Raw genomic sequence first — 21,224 nt, forward strand, 5'->3', positions numbered from 1 at the left:
CAATGCAAGAATGGACTAATACAACCCCCAAATCACATTCATAGAACTAACCAGAATCAGATGTTCTAAATTCTGGCTCCCCCACTGTTTAGATGTGGGCTGCAAGCAGGGTTATTCAGGCTCTCTAAGCCTGGATTTCTTGGCTCATACATGATGATGGCACTGGTACCCATGTTATAATGACATAAAGATTAAATAGGACGGTTCACATAAAGTTCCTGAAAAATAACAAGTATTCTACAAATGATGGCTATTACGAAGTGGCAGAGGCAGGACGTGAGCTCAGCTCTGCCCTGCCCCACTCCCATGCCTACCTCCCATGAGCTACGCCTCCCAAACAGAGAAGTGCTTCACCTGCCAGATTCTCTTCTTCAGCTGATTTTAAATCTTTCCATTCAGATTTGTATTTTTCAATCCTTTAATATTTTTTGTTCCTTATCTACAGACCGTGGTGTGGTTTTACCATATCTTTAGAAAGCAATGCCAAGAATGGTCAGAGCAATTGCCCCAAGAGCCAGGCATTAAGAGAATTCCATTGCAAAGGCCGCCGCCGACCGCTGTCTTTCAAGTCAAGTAAGTTCAACATATCCTTCCTTATTCCTATTTTATTAGGAAGCCGTATCAGAAAATTAATCCATTATAAAACTTGCAACATTGAATGAATCATTCTCATCAAATACATCAAGACCAGAAGCCAAGTTAAATATGGCATTTCATTGTACAAATATTTTTACATTTCATAGTCATGAAAAAGAAAAGAACTTGAAAAAGCAACTTCGACTCTGTACAAATGTTAATATCAAGGAGCAGCTGAAGCTTCATTTTAAGATATGCAAGATAAGTGAAATAAGTAATGTTTTATTAAAATATCCTTGTCTTTTTCCATGATATACACATACTTTTTTCTCTTTAAATAAATATATATTATGTATTTTTAATGACAGCTTACTTGACAACATTCATCTGGTGCTTTGGGGCCATGGAGTTCACTTGGTAAGGAAGACAAATACCAAAAACATCAGGTACAACTGGATTCTCCTAGAGCAGAAGAATTGGCTTGAGTTTTGGAATGTCTCCCCGCAACTCTCCTCACATCAGGACTTCTGAGCTTTCTGAGGAGTCGTCAGCAAACAAAAGTTCATCAGGCAGTGAGCTTCCCAAGGGCAGCGTGCTCGAGTGGGACCAGGGGACCCCATTCCTAACAAGTCTCTCCCCCGGTAAAACACTGTTCTTTTCAGCTGTGACTGCAGCAGAGGCGGCAGAAGTCAGATCTTCCCACTCCTCACTGCCCCCATTCAGGATGTACCGTCCTTCATGAGGTTTGCTGTCATGAATTTCTGCTGTGACCACGCTGATGGCAGCGCAGGGACTGCAGGAGGCAATTATAGAGTCAGGGTCAATGTTCAAGTCCAGTGGAGCAAGCGTGGAGCCCTCGGCCAGGCCCTCAGAGCTCTCCAGCAACTGTGTGTTGATGTAAATGACGTCTGCTTGGTTCCGAACGTCGGGCAAACTTTCTAAGAGTTTTTCTAGCTGCAGCCTCAATACTGAAAAGGTCGGGCGGTCCAGGGGATCGGTTCTCCAGCAAGAGTACATTATTTCATACCTGAAAAGTTAAAAAGAAGTGGATTAGCTCCCAGCACAGCACCCATCTCTTTGTGCAATCCATGCCTTTGTTTTTACAGAATCTTTATCATATTTTAATCAGCATTCATTCAACTTTTTATAAAAATTATTGAGACTTTTTTGGTGGCCTCATACAACTTTTTATACAACTTTTGTAAATCTTCCATGGTATTTGACAAAAAAGTGACTCTGTTCCTAGGAAGAGAGCACATATATGGCAATTATATCTAACTTTGCAGACAAGGAGTATTTAGGTCTCTTTCTTTATACAGCGGCTGGCAAACTATGGCTCACGAGCCAAATCCACCCCACTGTCTGCTTTGTAAATAAAGTTTTATTGGAACACGGCTATCCTTATTTGTTTACACATTGTCTATGACTTCTTATGTCACAATGGCAGAGTTGAGCAGGTGCTAAAAGGCCTGCAAAGCCAAAAATATTTGCTCTTTGGCACTTTATAGGAAAAGCTTGCCGACCGCTGTCCTATGCCATCAAACTGAGTTGTTACCAGGACAGCTGAGTTAGTTGGGGCCCTGGGGCTAGGGCTAAGAAGGTCAGGAGTAGGGGTAAGGGCAGGGGGTAGTTGTGTGCTGTGTATCACTCCATCTAGTCTTCTCAACAACCCTGTTATTGTCACTTTGTAATAAAGATGACAGTGGGCTCAGGGACATTACAGAACGTGCCATGGCCATGTGGGTAGCCAGGGATTCAGATTCAGATTGGACAACTCCTGCATCCAAGTGCTCCTCACAACCCCCTCCGCTTTGTTTTATAGAGGACAACTCTCTTCTGGGTGGTTTTTTCATCCCAGTGTCTAATATAGTCAATAATTCCAATGGAGGGACATTTAATGGAGCACAGTAAGACAGATGACAAATAGGAATCAATAGGCTGAGATGAAGAGTAAGTTATATCATCATTTCATTAAAAATGTTTCTTTTCTTAAAATTGATAGACCAGTATGGGACACACACACATATATGGCATATATATATACACACACATATATATGACATATATATACACACACACACATATACGGTGCATATATATACACATACACATATATGGCATATATATATACACCCACACACATACGGTGCATATATATACACATACACATATATGGCATATATATATACACACACACATATATATATGCATGCCAATTAATATGCCTGGCCCTGAAATGTGAGGACTATCAATTATAATATATACATATACATATAGATATACACACACACACACATATATATGCATGCCAATTAATATGCCTGGCCCTGAAATGTCAGGACTCTCAATTATAATATATACATATACACATAGATATACACACACACATACACATACATGCCAATTAATGTGCCTGACCCTGAAATGTGTGTGTGTGTACACATATATATATGTATGTGTGTGTGTGTATATGTGTATATATATAAATGTGCATATATATATGCACATATATATGCACACACATATGCACATATATAATTTAAAAATATATATATATATATTTTTTTTTAAATAAGACAAAGTCTTGCTATTTTGCCCAGGCTGGTCGAGGACCCCTGAACTCCTGGGCTCAAGTGGTCTTCTGCCTCAGCCTCCAGAGTAGCTGGAATTACAGGTGCACACCAGCATGCCTAGGCATCATTTCATTTTGATTCCTTTCTGTTTTGAGAAACTGATAATTCATATGTCACCGGACAAAAAAATGACCCAAATTCAAATCATCTGACCCATGCAATAAATGACTGGCATCTCATGAACAGAAATATGCAATTTCCATATTGACATTTAGTGACAGCCTAGAGAACCTTTGGCGAATTCTACGAACACGGTACTTCACACACAACATGCAGCTCTCATTCACGTAGATGTATAATATCTTTTCATCTGTCCACTGGACCAGCCTTTATCAACACTTGCACATGCATCCGGAAGGTGGAGGCTGGCAAAGCGCCATGCATGTAAAGAGCTTGATCCTGAATGTAGGCTGAGACAATGGCACGGCGCACTTCCCTGCCTCACAATCCTTGTTCTCATCTCAGGCTTGGGGGTTCTTTCTTGTTTCCCTGTCTTACCTTCTTTAGATGGTCACTTAGACTTGACAGACAGTTTCTGTTTTTATTTTTGAGGTTTTCAGGCATAAGTCAATTTGCATGACTCCGTTTTCCACAAGGCCTCCTTGATCGTTTGCCATCTGAGATGAGCTTTGAGACATTCTGTTCTCAGGGACATAATCTCCTTTTCATTATTTCATCAAGAGGCTGTGGTATTTAACTTACTTTCATTTATTTCATGTCTTAGGAGAAAGTGTTTAAATAATTTATCTTTATTTCCAAGTAGAATAGTATCAATATCACTTTGAAACTTTTTTTCCTTTTATATTCAATATCTTATCAAATGTATAAAAATATAAATATGACTTTTAAAGACATGGTGAACATGTATGCTGTCTAACCTACTCCCACAAAAGGGCAATTTCATAGTAGTAGACCAAGGAGATTAACAAGAAGCCCCCATCTGATAAGTCATAGGAAGGCTGTGATATTTAGTGATTTAGATTTTATAAAATTGTATGGATGGAAAGAAAAATAAGTTTGGTAATTGCTTTTGTAAATGGTTATTTGTATTTTTCTGTTGAGATTTTATAAAAGATGTGATCATATAGGTTGCCAGGGGCTGTGGGGAGGAAAGAATGGGATTCGTTTAATGGGTAGAGAGTTTCAGTTTTATAAGATAAGAAGAGTTTTGGAGATAGATGGTGGTGATGGTTATACAACAGTGTGAATGTACTTCACGCCACTGAGTTGTGCACACTGGTTAGGAGAGTCCATTTTGTTATGTATATTTTATCACAATTAAATGCAATGATGTGAATTTATAAAATTTGTAAATGTATGACTTTACTCATATTTTTCAAGCACCTGCTTTGCTCCTGGCCCTGAGGATGACCGAGTGCAGGGCTGCAATTCTGCACAGGGAAATGATGCCCATCTCCTATCAGCTGTGCTTCCACTGTGCTAGCCAGTATCTACCCAGCTCTGCCACTCAGCCCACCGTGACTCCCACCTTGTCCCTTCTCCAGATCTCAGATGCCTCAGGTGGCAGTGGAGGGAGGGATAGGTCAATGGATAGAAGAGGGTTTCTGAGATGGAGAAGGTGGGTGTAAGCTGGGGTCCTTGGGGCAGACAGGCAGCAGGCAAGAGGCAGGGCCAGCTCTGTGCCAGCCAACATGCCAGGTCCTGGGTGCCAGGATGAATAAGAGTATGAGGGCAATGCTAGGCTGGTCATGTGTGTGAAGCGCGAGGGTGGTGCTGGGATGGGCATCAGGTGAGTCCTGGAGAGGAGCCCCTGAGTCTGCGCAACTGCAGCTTCACGGTGGCTGATGCAGGTGGAACATGACCAGCAAAGTGCCAGCTGTGTGTGGGCTGATGGGCCCTAACTGTTTACTCCTCACTGCAGCCCCACGAAGGAAGAGATGCAGTTGCACTCACAGACAGGGCAGCTGAGGCCTGGAGAGGAGAGGAACTGACTGAAGTCACGCCGACAGTCGGCGGCAGTGCCAGTCCATCTGACACATGGCCCCTGCTCTCATCTGTGACCTCCGCCTCCTTCACTAAGAAGAAGAGTCACTGACCTTTCCCTCACGTTGACTATTTCAGCCATCGTGTGAAACACTTTAGATTTGTTTTTTGGTTTTTTTTTTTGTTGTTGTTGTTGTTGTTTCTTTTTTTTGAGACAGGATCTTGCTCTGTTTCCCAGGCTGGAGTGTGGTGGCACAGTCATAGCTTACTGCAGCCTCCATCTCCTAAACTCAAGCGATCCTCCCACCTCCTGAGCAGCTGGGACTACAGGCATGCCCTGCAACATCCAGCTAATTGTGTTTATTTTTTGTAGAGATGGGGTCTCACTATGTTGCCCAGGCTGATTTCAAATTCCTGGCCTCAAGCAATCCTCCTGCCTTGGCCTCCCAAAGTGCTAGGATTACAGGCATGAGTCACTGCACTCAGCCTGAGTTTATTTTTCTTTCTTTTTTTTTTTTTTGAGATGGAGTCTCACTCTGTCACCCAGGCTGGAGTGCAGTGGCGCGATCTCCGCTCACTGCAAGCTCCGCTGCCTCCCAGGTTCACGCCATTCTCCTGCCTCAGCCTCCCGAGAAGCTGGGACCACAGGCGCCCGCCAGCAAGCCCGGTGAATTTTTCTGTATTTTCAGTAGAGACGGTTTCACTGTGTTCACCAGGATGGTCTCGATCTCCTGAACTCGTGATCCGCCCACCTCGGCCTCCCAAAGTGCTGGGATTACGGGCATGAGCCACTGCACTCAGCCTGAGTTCATTTTTCAAAGGAAATGTCTCAGAAATGGAACAGAGGCCTCTTTGGGGGATGCTGTTGTTACCCAGCATGTAGATTCGAGAGGAGATGGAAGAAAGCCTGGCTCATGAGGGCCCGAGGCCACAGCACAGCCACAGCCCCCTTAGCAAACCCAGTGCATGGGCCCCACAGGAGGCGGGGGTAGGGGCAGATTTGCCCCTTTGTGCCTGACTTCCCTAGCCACACGGCGTGTGCTGACTCTGCTGCTTTGTCCCCTAAAATGTCTCACAGAAAACCAACTCAGCATTCGCTTGTTTTGGCTCTAAAAACCACAACGTGACACAGCTTAGACCTTGCTAAGACCCAACATAATCACTGCAAATATCAACTACTTTTTGGTGGGCAAGGAAAGCCAAGAAAGAAACTGCAACAAAACTCTTTCCATAGTCAATACTGTTTGACTGAAACGCTTCCTTATTTTCAGAAGCAGGCACTTCATAAACATGGCACTTTTAAAAACTACCATGAAACCCTAGAACTAATTGTATTAGCATTTCAGGATGTTTTAAAGGATTTACAGTGCTTGTTTCTCTTCTTAATGTTATACATCTACCACCACAATAAAAACCACCAACCACTACCAACAGCACGAGGCTCTGATTAAAACAGTTTCCTTCTTTTTGGCTTAGAAGGGACCTGGGAGGCCTGTGGGCAAATGGATCCAGGCTCTCTCCCCTATGTGAGGCAGCAGGGCCTGTGTGTGTGTGTGTGTGTGTGTGTGTGTGTGTGTCTAGGGAGGGTGCTGCCATGGACCCAGGCTCTCTCTCCCATGTGAGGTAGCAGGGTGTATGTGTGTGTGTGTGTGTGTAGGGAGGGTGCTGTCCACACTCACCTATTCTAGCCCAGGCATGGCACTCCATGACAGAGCCAGCGCAGGCCCACAGTCCTGAAATGTTCTCACTAAATATGGTGAGAATGCCCCTCTCCAAGTCCGTGGCCCTTATTATACAGGGAGGAGACTCCCCATTAGGAAGGTTCAAATCCCCATCACCAAGCTACCGGAATTGCCACAAGAAATTATTTTAATAAGGTCAGCAAAGTGCTTGGGGGAGATTAATTGCCATGGCCACTCACAGGGCCAGTTAGGAAGCAGAGCCTGCGGTGGCTCAAGCCTGTAATCCCAGCACTTTGGGAGGCCGAGACGGGCGGATCACAAGGTCAGGAGATCGAGACCATCCTGGCTAACACGGTGAAACCCTGTCTCTACTAAAAAAATACAAAAAACTAGCCGGGCGAGGTGGCGGGCGCCTGTGGTCCCAGCTACTCGGGAGGCTGAGGCAGGAGAATGGCGTAAACCCGGGAGGCAGAGCTTGCAGTGAGCTGAGATCCGGCCACTGCACTCCAGCCTGGGTGACAGAGCGAGACTCCGTCTCAAAAAAGAAAAAAAAAAAAAAAAAAAGGAAGCAGAGCCTGGCTTATTAACTCCGAGGCCTGGGTCTCCTCCCCATACTGCTTGGCCTTAAAGATGGGGGCCCTGTTAGGATGGGATGTGTGCTGTGTGTGTGTCACAGCTGGTGGTTCTTTCTCCTGTCTAAACATATGATCTCTCAGGGACTATTTTATTTTATTATTTTTTAATAAAGACAGGGTCTCACTATGTTGCCCAGGCTGTGTCTTGAACTCCTGGGCTCAAACGATCCTCTCTCTTTGGCCTCCCAAAGTGCTGGGATAACAGGCCTGAGTCACTGCGCCCAGCCCCAGGGAGCATTCCAAAACACACATCTCTGGGCCCACTTTGTACCGAAAGCATCATAATTTCCAGGAACAGGGCCGAGGAATTGTATTGTTAGACTATCTCCCAGGAGATTCTGATGAGCAGCCCGATCCCAAAGTCACCGGTTTAGACTTCTCAGTTTCCTGATGAAGGATACTACTGTGAGTGGAGTGTCTGAAACGCTACATAGAAGGAAAAGGATAACTGGACCCAAAGAGGGTGAGGAATCATTCAAGGACCTCAGGCACTATAAGGCAAACCTGTTCTCTGTGGATATATTTCCTAGAGGTGTGTAAGGAATTTTAGGACCGGTGCCGTTGCCTTATCTTGACAGTGCCCGTCCTTCGAGGCTGAGGCCCTTTGGATGAGTGAGCCTCAGTGGGCTCACTGGAGATACCACACACTGTCTGCCACATCAGGAATGGCTCCTGGCCTGGGGTGTCTGCGGGTGCCACCCCTCTGCACATGCCCATCTGGCTAACAGCAGTCCCGTTCCCCTCCCATGGCTGTGTTTCCGAGGTCACTGCAGAGCCAAGTGGCTGCCCCATGCAGAGTATGGAAGGGAGACGGAGAAGCCCACTCACAGTTCATCCAGGCAGTCCTCGGGCTGCTTCAGCCTGTGTCCATGGAGAAGATAGTCATACATCTCATGGTTCTGGACCCCGGGATAGGGAGTCATTCCCCGCGTAGCTATTTCCCACATGGTCACGCCAAATGCCCACTGGGAACAAAGCAACAAGTTAGGATGCAAGCCTTTCCACAAAGCCTGAATGGACCTTTTCACTGGCAAAGGCCATTTCCCTAAACACTGATGATCATGCACAAAGCTGGCAATTATGTGTGAGACGCACTGCTCTCCCAACGCCGCAATAACGTGGGGTTGGAGTGTCACAGTTCCCCACTTCTACAAAAGCTGTTCTGGGAAATCTGGCAAAGGCAGAAACAGCCTCGTCACACGTCGTCTTAATGCTCTCTTCCACTGTGGTTGTGAGGTGCTTTCTTTCCCTAATCTCGGGTCAAGGGCGTAATTACACAGCACCTTTCATATAGCATCTAGGTGCCAAGAGCCACCGGATGAACCCATCCAATTTAATGTGACTATGAAATATCCTCGTTGTGGGCCATGAGTCATCCCTCGACAGCAAGGAAAAATGGGAAGAAACTAACGACTTTCGCAAAGCACACATCTTCTGAATGTCAGGACACTTCACCAGAACCTCTGTTTCACCTGCATTAAAGTATCTGGTAAGACAGAAAAGACAGGTCTGAGCAAGCTCCCAATCCTCAGTTTATCAAAGAGTAAAATGTCTTGCCACACCAGCCGAAGTCATTTCTTCCAATGTGCCCTCCTCTTTGCACCGTGGGGCCCCTGAATCAAAGCTGTGTACGCACCACGTCACTTTTACTCGTGTAGACTCGGTCTGCAAGACTTTCTATGGCGATCCATTTAACAGGCATCTTAGCAATGCGGCCTTGGCGGTAGTAATCGCCGCTGTAAATCTTCTTAGAGAGGCCGAAGTCCGCAACACAGACAGTCATGTCATCTCGCAACCTACAGAGAGCAGGTTATGTCTTCAGCAGCGTCAGAGGCAATGCCTTAAATTACTGGTCTATATCAGACACAGGTGAAAACACTTATGATAATTGACCAAAAGAACACAGAGACACCATCAGCCTGTGAGCATGCTGCTTTGGGACCAATGGCAGAGCAAGAGCAAGAGCAAGAGTAAGAGCAAGTGATGCAATTTTTTCTTTTCTTTTTTTTTTTTTTTTTTTTTTGAGACTTTTGAGATAGAGTCTCGCCCTGTCACCCAGGCTGGAATGCAGTGGCACGACCTCGGCTCACAGCAACCTCCGCCTCCTGGGTTCAAGCGATTCTCCTGCCTCAGTCTCCCGAGTAGCTGGGATTACAGGTACACACTACCAACACCTGGCAATTTTTTTTTTTTTTTTTTTTTTTTTAAGTAGAGATGGAGTTTCACCATGTTGGCCAGGCTGGTCTCGGACTCCTGACCTCAAGCGATCTGCCCGCCTTGGCCTTCCAAAGTGCTGGGATTACAGGTGTGAGCCACCACGCCTGACCTCAAGTGATGCAATCTTGCATCACTCTGATCTGTGTGGGATGCGGACCAGCAAGGGCACCTGTGCACAGTGGCTAGAAACAGCTGGAGAACATGGAGACACAGCATAGCAGGAGCAGAAAGCAGTAGCTCAAAACCAGGGCCCTCTGGTGGACTGATGGAGGACCCCAGCAGCCTTCCTCCCAGAGGTCTGGAAGCGGCACTGACCCTGTGGACTAAGTAAGCCCCCTGAGAGTTTGGAGAAGATGGGGAATTACATGCAGTAAGAACAAGATGCTGGGCTTCTTGCTAAGATGGTCAGGTGGGTGCTTGAGGAACTAACTGAGAAATTAAAGGGCTACAATTGCATTTGTAGCCCAAGCTATTAAAACAGCTCCTACACAAGAAGAAGGAGGAGGAGAAGAAAGAATAAAAGCAAGAGAAGGAAAAGAAATAGACATAAAGTGGTCTGGGGAAGGCGACTAACTTGTCCCTGTTTGCCTGACACTGACTTTTTACACTGAAAATTCGTTGTCCTGAGAAACCCCTCAGGCCAGGGTAAACTACAAAGCTGGTCACCCTGCCTGCTGGGAAAACATGAAGGAAATAGTAAGGGAAAAAGACTTTTCATGATTTTCCCTCCATGGTGGAAAAATTAAGTTAAATAAAAACAATAACGAAACCAAAACCCCTTTAGGGTTTTCAGAAATGAGGTGAAAGGGGTAGGAACCCTAGGGGCAGGGCTGGCTGGGAGGTGGGAGGGGGCAGGCCCTATTGTCACATCTCTGACCAAGAAAAACAAATGACAAAATCCATTGAAGGACCACTCCCTCTTCTTGCAATAAAAAACTTAAAATCAAGACACAGTAACAGTTTTTGAAGATTTACAGCAGACAATGGCTCTGCTGAAGCAGGGCGAAGAAATGGGGCGAACTTAAGTCCACATTTCTTGTATAATGAAGCCATTGTCTGCTGTGAAAGGACAGCTTCCACGTATTCAAAGTACAAAACTTCTTCCTAAGGAAGTGTGTAAATGTAGGGAAAAGCCTTTATGATTTTCACTGCTGTCTTTAAGAGGAGCTGATGTGCACATAACTCTAGGTCCAAAGCTACCTGATGGCATGGGGAAGGATCACAGGGGTCACACCTCGCATTCCTACCTGAGTGAGAGAGTGAAGGTAAACTGGAGTCATAAGGCAAAGCTTTGGAAGCCAACCAGACTCTCAGATGCAGAGGCAATGAAAACTCCCAAACACCCAGCCATATTTCCATCTTCGGAGCAAGCCACACCATAACCCTTCTGACTGCAGCTTCCTTCCCTATCTAAACAGGAACAGGTCATCTTCTTATCCCTGCAAAGACCAGACACCATGAGGGCCCAATCCTTCCAGGATAGCCGAGGACTCTTACATGCAGTTTCGAGCAGCTAAATCTCGATGAAGAAAATTCCTGTTGCTCAGATACTCCATTCCCAGGGCAATGTCCATCATGAACTTCAGTAGTGTCTGCAGAGGAATATGCTAGATGATAGAGGAGACAAGAAGAAAGACTATCTTTTAAAAAGGAAAACTTGCAAGCAGTTTTGCCTGAAGGGGAAAGGATGCTTTAATTTATGATGGTGTAGTGATGAAATAAGGAAACAAATCTTTTATTTCCATATCACTAATATCACAAATAAGGTTTTTAAAAAGGAATGAAAAAAAAAAAAACGTTAAACTTCTTGGCAAACATCATATTCTCTTTCCTCATCTTTAAAAGTATTTACAGTGAATGACATTTTTTCTTTTCATAAGGTAGAGGTTGAATGTGATCCTTCCCTGTGTCCTTCAGAGTGGGACAGAGCACACACATTGCACAGAGGAGGGAAAGGGACAGGTGATCTGGCTTCAGCAGCGGCGAGGTGCGTGTGTGTGGCAGGGGTCTCATGTTTGGGAGGGGAAAAGTCCACTTAGGATGAGCTGTTTCCAATGAGGCACCCCTATCTGCTACCATTTTACTTTGAAATGTTTTGAAAGATACTTGTTTCTTCTAAACAGAAATTAGCAGAGTCTTCACCTCTTATCACAGGACCAAAGCACTACAAGTACATATTCAGGAATTTTCATTTTGTTTCTGTAGGGCCTGCCTATAAGTTTCAACAGTCTAGTATTTTCTCTAGCTTATAAAAATCAAACTAGATTGCTGTGTTAGAAAAACCAGTCACTGTTGGAATCAGTTATGAGGATGGCGGCTGATAAAACTTCCATGTAGTAATTAAGTGTCTTAGTGCAACCATGGCCCTGCAGAAAAGGATTTGCACAAGTCCCTGGCAGTCATGAATGGGTCCATCCATTATGTACCCTCCCCGAGGCACTGGATTTGCCATGGCTTGCTTTCCATACATGAGTTTTACAAAATGGTACTCATGAAGACATTGTATTTTTTAATGATTTTTATTTTCCAACCAAGACACATATCAATTATATACTGTATAAATAAATGAACTGTCTTAATCTTTATCTTTAAGTAAGGGAATTGTTTAAAAATCAGGCATGGAAATTTTCTGCCTCTATTCTGTATTATTTGGGTATTTGGTTTTCTGGATACTAATTTCCAGGAAAGGATTTGGGTCCTAAGAAATATTGCATCGTACTGTCATTCATGAAGGTGCAATGAGTATCAGGTAGTATTCCTTTGTGCTGTTTTTTTTCTAGAACACTTCTGTTATTCCTGGAGACTGTGACCAAAAGTCACGTAAAAAATAATTGTGTAGCACAATTAAAAAATGAGTTCAGCAAGGTTGTAGGATACATGATGGACACACAAAAATTAACAGTATTTTTATGTACTGGTGCTGAATAATCTGAAAATGAAATTAAGAAAATTTCATTTACAATAGAATTAAAATACTTAGAAATAAAGTTAACAAGGAATTGTAAAAATTGTATTTTGAAAACTGTAAAATATTGAAAGAAATTAAAGAAGATCTAAATAAATGGAAAGATATCCTGTGTTCATGGATAGGAAGACTTAATACTGTTATGATAGCAATACTCCCCAAATTGATCTAGAGATTCAACATAAGCTCTATCAGAATACCAGATGGCTTCTTTGTAGAAATTGATAAGCTGATCCTAAAAGTCATATGGCAACTCAAGGAACTGAGAATAGCCAAAACTAGCTTGAATATGTACAAAGTTGGAGGACTCAAACTTACCAACTTAAAAACTTACTACAAAGCAACTATAATTACGACAGTATGGTACTGGGATAAAAATACAGATCAATGGAAAAAAATAGAAAGTTTAAGAATAAAGCCATGTATGGTCAACTGACTTTTAGGAAGGATGTCAAGACCATTGACAATAAGGGAAAAATAGTCTTTTCAACAAATGTTCCTGAGACAAGTGAATGGCCACCTGCAAAGGAATGAAATTGAACCTCTACCTCAAACCATATACAGAAATTAACTCAAATGATCAAAAGATGAATCAAAGACCTAGATGTAAGATCACAAACTATAAAATTCTTAGGAGAAAACATAAGGGCAAATCTTTGCGACTTTAGATTAGGGAATGGTTTCTTAGATATGACACCAAAAGCACAAGCAACCAAAGGAAAAAAAGAAAACTGGACTTCACCAAAAATAAAAATGTTTGTGCCTCAAAGAATACCACAAAGAAAGTGAACAGGAAACCCACAAAACGAAGAAAATATTTACAAATCACCCATCTAATAGGAACTCATATCTAGAATACATACAGAACTCAGGCCAGGTGTGGTGGCTCACGCCTGTAATCCCAGCACTTTGGAAGGCTGGGGTGGGTGGATCATCTGAGGTCAGGAGTTCGAGACCAGCCTGGCCAACATAGTGAAACCCAATCTCTATTAAAAATACAAAATTTGCCAGGAATGGTGGTGCATGCCTGTAATCCCAGCTATGTGGGAGGCTGAGGCAGAAGAATCACTTGAACCTGGGAAGCAGAGGTTGCAGTGAACTGAGATTACGCCAATGCACTCCAGCCTGGGTGACAGAGTGAGACTCCATCTCAAAAAAATAAACAAATAAATAAAAATAAATAGAATATATACAGAACTCTTATAACCCAATAATAAAAAGACAGTCACATTAAAAATGCGTAAAAGGTCAGATAGACATTTCTTCAAAGAAGACATACAAATGGCCAATAAGCACATAAAAATATGCTCAATGTTATTAGTCATTAGAGAAATGCAAATCAAAATCATAGTGAGATACCACTTCACACTCACTGGTATGGCTAGAATTTAAAAGTCAGATAATAAGAAGTGTTGGTGAGGACATGGAGAAACTAGAACCCTCACACGTTGCTGGTAAGAACAAAAAATGATGTGGTTACGTTAGAAAACTATCTGGTAGTTTCTCAGAAAGTTAAACATTGAAGTTAACATACGACCCAGCAATTCTACAATTAATATATACCCAAGATAATGTAAAGCATATATCAACACAAAAATTTGTACCAAATATTCATATAGCATTACTCATAAAAGCCCCAAAGTATATAACCCAACTGTCCATCAACAGATAAATAACCAAAACATGGTATATCTATTCAACAGACTATTATTCAGTCATAAATAAGAATAAAATACTGTTGGCTGGGCGCGGTGGCTCAAGCCTGTAATCCCAGCACTTTGGGAGGCCGAGACGGGCGGATCACGAGGTCAGGAGATCGAGACCATCCTGGCTAACACAGTGAAACCCTGTCTCTACTAAAAAATACAAAAAACTAGCCGGGCGAGGTGGCGGGCACCTGTAGTCCCAGCTACTCGGGAGGCTGAGGCAGGAGAATGGCGTAAACCCGAGAGGCCGAGCTTGCAGTGAGCCGAGATCCGGCCACTGCACTCCAGCTTGGGCGACAGAGCCAGACTCTGTCTCAAAAAAAAAAAAAAAAAAATACTGTCACATGCTATCACATGGAAGAACCCTGAAAACATTATGCTAAGTAGAAGAAGCGAGTCATAAAAGATTACAAATGTATATGATTCTATTAAAATGAAATGTCCAAAATAGGGAGAGAGAGAGACTGAGACAGAGAAGTTTAATGGTTCCTTAGGGCTGGGAACAAGGAGGGTAAAAGGGATTAGGAGCTGACAGCTGAAGAGTATGGGGTCGGTTTTGTTTTCTTTTTGTTTTTAGGTGATGAAAGTGTTCTAAAATTGATTGTGGTAGTAGTTGCACAACCCTGTGACCGTACTGAAAACCACTGAATTGAATACTTTAAATGGGAGAATTGTATCTCAATAAAGCTGTCATCTTAAAAAAAAAAAAAAAAGCACTGTTCCAGGAAAAGAGAGGGGAGAGAGAGAGAAAGAAAAGACAAAAGACAGGCCTCTCTCTTTTATCTCTGGAGACGGGTGTGTGAGGACATGATGCTGGAGAAGCTGCTATCTTGTAACCATGTGGAGCACCGGCTGCAGACGAACAGAAAAAGGTGGAACACTTTGGGGCACTTGATGATGTTGAGGACAAAATGGCCAACTCTGGAGCTGTGCTACCTCTGGGCTTTATTGCATGAGATTCTGTATCTCCGCTGAAAGTCATTTTGAGTTGGGTTTTGTATTACATGCCGGTGAAGTCATTCTACTTGTTGTAGAACCTAAACACTGACCCCAACTTCTCTTTCCTGTTTTATCACCCCTTCTCCCATCCTTCCACTGCTTTGCTGTTGCCATGTGAGACAATCTACTTCTCTCAAAACATGGGTATGTTCCCAGATCATTTGGTTTTTGCTCATTCTGATCCTGACTGTGTGCTTCTCTTAATTTTCCACTGTACTCCTCCTACCACTCTTTTGAGGAAATCCATGATGGCAGTGTGGAATTTATTTTTTATTTTTTGAGATGAAGTCTTGCTCTGTCACCCAGGCTGGAGTGGTGCAGTGACACGATCTGAGCTCACTGCAACCTCTGCCTCCTGGGTTAAAGTGATTCTCCTGCCTCAGCATCCCAAGTAGCTGGGATTACAGGCATGCATCACCATGTCCGGCTAATTTTTATGTTTTTAGTAGAGATGGGGTTTCGCCATGTTGGTCAGGCCAGTCTCAAACTCCTTGAGAGGTGAAGCCAGCTGGACTTCCTGGGTCGAGTGGGGACTTGGAGAACTCTTCTGTCCAGCTACAGGATTGTAAACGCACCAGTCAGTGCTCCGTGTCTAGCTAAATGATTGTAAATGCACCAATCAGCATTCTGTAAAAGTGCATCAATCAGGGCTCTGTGTCCAGCAAAAGGATTGTAAATGCACCAATCAGCACTCTGTAAAAATGCACCAATCAGCACTCTGTGTCTAGCTAGCAGATTGTAAATGCACCAATCAGCACTCTGTAAAATGGACTAATCAGCAGGATGTGGGCGGGGACAAATCAGGGAATAAAAGCTGGCCACCCCCAGCCAGCAGTGGCAACCTTCTTGAGTCCCCTTCTGTGCTGTAGAAGCTTTGTTCTTTCGCTCTTCACAATAAATCTTGCTGCTGCTCACTCTTTGGGTCCGTGCCACCTTTAAGAGCTGTAACACTCACTGCGAAGGTCTGTGGCTTCATTCTTGAAGTCAGCAAGACCAAGAACCCACCCGAAGGAACCAACTCCAGACACATCCTGACGTCAGGTGATCCACCCACCTTTGGCGTCCCAAAGGTGGCTTACAGGCGTGAGCCACCATGCCCGGTCAGCAGTGTGGAATATTTTAAACATTTCTCCAGTAAGAACTCGTTTGTTCCCTGAAGCTCTAGCAGGCTGCTCACATCGCTGTGTGATGCATATGTTATTACAGACTATCTGCCTTTGTACTATCGATCTCCATGAGACCTGGGGTCGTGTCTCATCATCTGCCTGTCTGCCCTGCACAGCTCCAGCGGTGATGTCTGCCCTGGGTAGAGTGGCACTATGGGTCCAGCACCCAAGCCCTCCTGGAGAAGCACGTTTAAATACACTGATATTGGGCCATCACAGTGTCAAATACACTGATAATAGTCTTGCGCTGCTCTAGCAGGAACACGAGATATTTGTTCCAGGCAGCAAAGAAAAGATCTGAATAAAAGCTTGATTTTTCTGTTTGTCTATGCACTTTGTGTCTTCCATCTTATCTGTGGCTACTAAGTAACAAAATAGGAAACTACATTCCTTTTTATCTTTTTAATACTTGAAAGTTATTTTCCATCATTGAAAATACACTTGTATTTTTTTGCAAATGGAAACTATTCATCAGTCAGTAAAGTCTGTGTACTTGTTTCCCTTACTTGTTATTTTGTTCAAAAGGATATAAGATTACAGGAGAACTTTTGCCAGAGACAGATAAGCTGATTCTAAAGTTTCAATGGAAGGGCAATGAAACCAGGACAGTTAAAACAATTCTGAAAAAGTAGAACAAAGTAGGAGGAATCACACAGAGTGATTTTAAGATTTATAACAAAGCTTCAGTAATCAAGACAATGTGGTAGGGGCAAAGGATGGGAACACAGTTTATCGAAACAGAACCCAGGACTCAGAAATGTACAACCAACTGCTTTTAGACAAAGATACAAAAGCAACTTAATGGATTAAGGACAGTCTTTTCACAAATGCTATTGGTCATCTATATGCAAAAAAAGCAAACCTTAAACTAAATCTCAAACCCTATACAAAAAATAACTCAGAATTGGTCATATACTTAAATGTAAAATGTAAAACCACACTATCTTTAGAAAAGAAATAGGAGAAAATCTTTTTACTAGAGGTTAGGCAAAGAGTTCTTAGACAAGAGAGCAAAAGCATGATTCATTAAAAAATAAAACTGATAAATTGGGCTTTATCAAAATGTACATTTTTTTGCCTGTGTTAAGAGAATGCAATGACAAGCTACAAACTTGGAAAACAAGCTCTGAAAATCACATATCCAACAAAAGAATTGTATCTGGATTATATAAAGAACTCCCCAAATTTGACAATAAGAAAATCAACAACTCCATTAAAAAATGAACAAAATACTTGAACAGCAGACACTCATCAAAGAGGATATAAGGATGGCAAATAAGCACATGGCAAGATGCTCAACATCATTAGTCATTCAGGAAATGCAAATAAAAACCACGGTGAGATATCACTCTACATCAATCAGGACAGCTGTAAGCAAAAACCAGAAAAGCCACCAAAAATACCAAGTCCTAATAAGAATAAGGAGTACTGCATTTTTCACACACTGCTGGTGAGAATGTAAAATGGAGGGGCCTCTCTGGAAAACAGTTCCTTATAAGGTTAAATATGCCCTTACCATATGACCCAGCAACCTACTCTTGGGCATTTACTTTAGAAAAATGAAGACTTCATCCAAAAATCTGTATGTGAATTTTACAGCAGTCTCATTCATGATTGCTAAAACCTAGAAACAACCCATATGTCTCTAAACAGGTGAACAGATAAACTGTGGTATAAGCATACAATGGAATACTACACAGCAATAAAGAAGGAATGAACTAGTGATATACACACCTTGGCTGGATTTCAAAGAAATAATGCTGAGTGAAGAAAGCCAGTCTCAAAAGGTTATAAACTGGCTGGGCACAGTGGCTCACACCTGTAATCCCAGCACCTTGGGAGGCTGAGGCGGGTGGATCACTTAAGGTCAGGAGTTTGAGACCAGCCTGACCAACATGGTGAAACCCCATCTCTAGAACAAATACAAAAAAAATTGGCCCGGCGCCTATAGTCCCAGATACTCAGGAGGCTAAGGCAGGAGAATCGCTTGAACCCAGGAGGCGGTGGTGGCGGTGAGCCGAGATTGCGCCCTTGCACTCCAGCCTGGGTGACAGAACAAGACTCTGTCTCAAAAAGAAAAAAAAAAAAATTATACACATATGATAGACAAAACTATCAGGGGAGAAAAAAGATGAGTGGTTACATGGGTCAGTCACGGGGGTAGAAGGTGTATACAGGGGTAGCAGGAGGGAATTTTGTTGGGTGATAGAACTGTTCCATATCCTGATTAGGATTATGCATACATTAAACTATATAAGTGTTAAAATTCCTAGACTTACGTAACAAAAAGGGAAAACAGGTCAATTTTACTGTATGATAATTTAAAAGAATATAAATTGTTCCTCTATTTCTCCTCTATAAAGATTCAAGAGGCCGGGCGCGGTGGCTCAAGCCTGTAATCCCAGCACTTTGGGAGGCCGAGACGGGCGGATCACGAGGTCAGTAGATCAAGACCATCCTGGCTAACACGGTGAAACCCCGTCTCTACTAAAAAAATACAAAAAACTAGCCGGGCGAGGTGGCTGGCGCCTGTAGTCCCAGCTACTCGGGAGGCTGAGGCAGGAGAATAGCGTAAACCCGGGAGGCGGAGCTTGCAGTGAGCTGACATCCGGCCACTGCACTCCAGTCTGGGTGACAGAGCGGGACTCCGTCTCAAAAAAAAAAAAAAAAAAAAAAAAAAAAAGATTCAAGAAAGAGATCCTATATGAGGCTCACCATATTTACACAGGTGTCCAAAACAGGGAGGAGAGTTAAGCTTCACAAATAAAGACAGGCAATTTTGGGCTACCAAATAGCCCTGTGTATTTTTAATCTTTTTGCTACAAAATGCACTCTTGTACAATAACATGAAATTCCCAGACCCGCAATAAATTATTAGAAAAATTGTACAACGTACCAGCTAGGCATGGTGGCCTGTAATCTCAGCACTTTGGGAGGCCAAGGCGGGCGGATCACCTGAGGTTGGGGAGTTTGAGACCAGTCTGACCAACATGGAGAAACCCGTCTCTACTAAAAATACAAAATTTGCTGGGCATGGGAGCACATGCCTGTAATCCCAGCTACTCGGGAGGCTAAGGCAGGAGAATCGCTTGAACCCAGCAGGCGGAGGTTGTGGTGAGCTGAGATTTTGCCATTGCACTCCAGCCTGGGCAACAAGAGCGAAACTCCATCTCTCTCTCTCTCTTTCTCTCTCTCTCTCTCTCTCTCACACACACACACACACACACACAAAATTATACGACACACCATAAATTAAATGTAAGTAAAATCACCCATCAACATGAAACAAAACCCACTGAAGAAGATGAGGTGCCACCACTCATAGGGATCTGTCTGGGCGCTGCCCTGCTGGGGAGGGGTGCACACAGAACGGGGCAGTCAGAAGAGCATTGAAGGCACACAGTGTGCAGCCTGGGGGCCAATCCTGCTTTCACCATGGCCCTCTGTGCCTCAGTTTCCTCACCTTAGATTCCACTAGTAACTACTTTCTAGGGTTGTTGTGCCATTGGTGCATTAATACATACAAAATACAGGCTGGCCTACGCTACATGCTTGAGAAAGGTTAGCGACTATCATCCCAGGGGCAGGAGTGTATGTAGTGACGTGAAGGCCATGAGAAATGGAGTGAACAATGAGAGCTGAATGTCTGAAATCACCAACAATTGTACTAAGGTGTTGGGAATTGTGGGTAATTTTTTAATCCCTTACAGACTTCCTATAATGCAATCATCTTTCTTTTTGGGGGTAAAAGAGGAGGAAAATACTCAGCCCTGTCTATAATATTTTCTGTGTTGGACTAGGCCCCTCGCCTCTTTGGAAGAGTCTCGGTGATTTTTTAACAGCTTCCTGTCTCTACGGTTAGTACTCATGCTGGTGAAGGATAAGTGCATTCTCATGGAAGAGAACAGGAGTACGTGTGGGCGTGGGGCCAGGGGGGAACTGGAAAAAAGAAACGGGGCCACGCTCCTGGTCACTTAGACTGTCCCTAGGAAGAAGAGAAAGAGTAAAAGGGGGGAAAAAAAAGCAAAAGTCCCCTCCCCTGCATCACACACAGGCATAAGATACCAAGAACGTCAGCTGGAAGTAGAGAAGCAGGTTCCGGCATGTGCTGACCCTAAATTGCATCTCACGTTTTTGCCTGTTTGTTTCACCTTTCCCAAATTTTAAACAAAGGGCTGTTTCTACACATGGACCTGTCTCTTGGGATGAGGACTAGTGTTTTTCTAAGCCGACTTCCCCCAGGAAGGCCCTCAGTTGTCATTCTTGTCATCACGGCTCACTGTAACTCCATCAGTCACCTGTGACCTGTGGTTATTAAGTTCATAAGTTACTGGAGGTCGGCACACTTCTGTCTGAGGCTCTGCTTCTCTCTAGTTTCTCCGTGCTGGAAGGATTCAGGGCAGGGGTTGCTGCCCCTCTTAGGGGCACTGCTGAGGCAAGCATGCTGGCCTACCAATTCCCAACACGTCTTCTGATCCTGAGGATGGACAGACTCATGATAAAGAGAAGATGAATGGAGTGAGCAAGTTGACCCTCAGTGAACAACTAGAAAGCAACTCCATGCAGCCTCTACCAGGGAACTGAAAGGCACCCTGCATCCAGAGATGTTATAAGGAACAAGCCAAAAAGAGGGGACTCCAAAAACTTGTTGGAGCTTCTCTGACAGCACACGGGGCCCAAACATCTTTTAGAAGGAATGTG

At 43.6% G+C, this 21,224-nt stretch overlaps 1 protein-coding gene across 1 annotated transcript in view; it reads right to left on the bottom strand.

Annotated features, from left to right (window-relative positions):
• Positions 1 to 587: 587 nt before the first annotated feature.
• MERTK (MER proto-oncogene, tyrosine kinase) overlaps positions 588 to 21,224 on the bottom strand; it is a 133,624-nt gene continuing 112,987 nt past the window's right edge. Inside the window, exons 16-19 of the mRNA XM_021925202.2 lie at positions 11,185 to 11,294; positions 9,107 to 9,266; positions 8,299 to 8,435; positions 588 to 1,603 (exon numbers count right to left, since the gene is read on the bottom strand). Of these exons, the coding sequence (XP_021780894.2) occupies positions 1,090 to 1,603; positions 8,299 to 8,435; positions 9,107 to 9,266; positions 11,185 to 11,294 (921 nt within the window). The 3' untranslated portion in view covers positions 588 to 1,089. The remainder of the gene's footprint in view (positions 1,604 to 8,298; positions 8,436 to 9,106; positions 9,267 to 11,184; positions 11,295 to 21,224) is intronic.

Source organism: Papio anubis, chromosome 14 (assembly GCF_008728515.1).
Source record: "Papio anubis isolate 15944 chromosome 14, Panubis1.0, whole genome shotgun sequence".
NCBI classification, from domain to species: domain Eukaryota; kingdom Metazoa; phylum Chordata; class Mammalia; order Primates; family Cercopithecidae; genus Papio; species Papio anubis.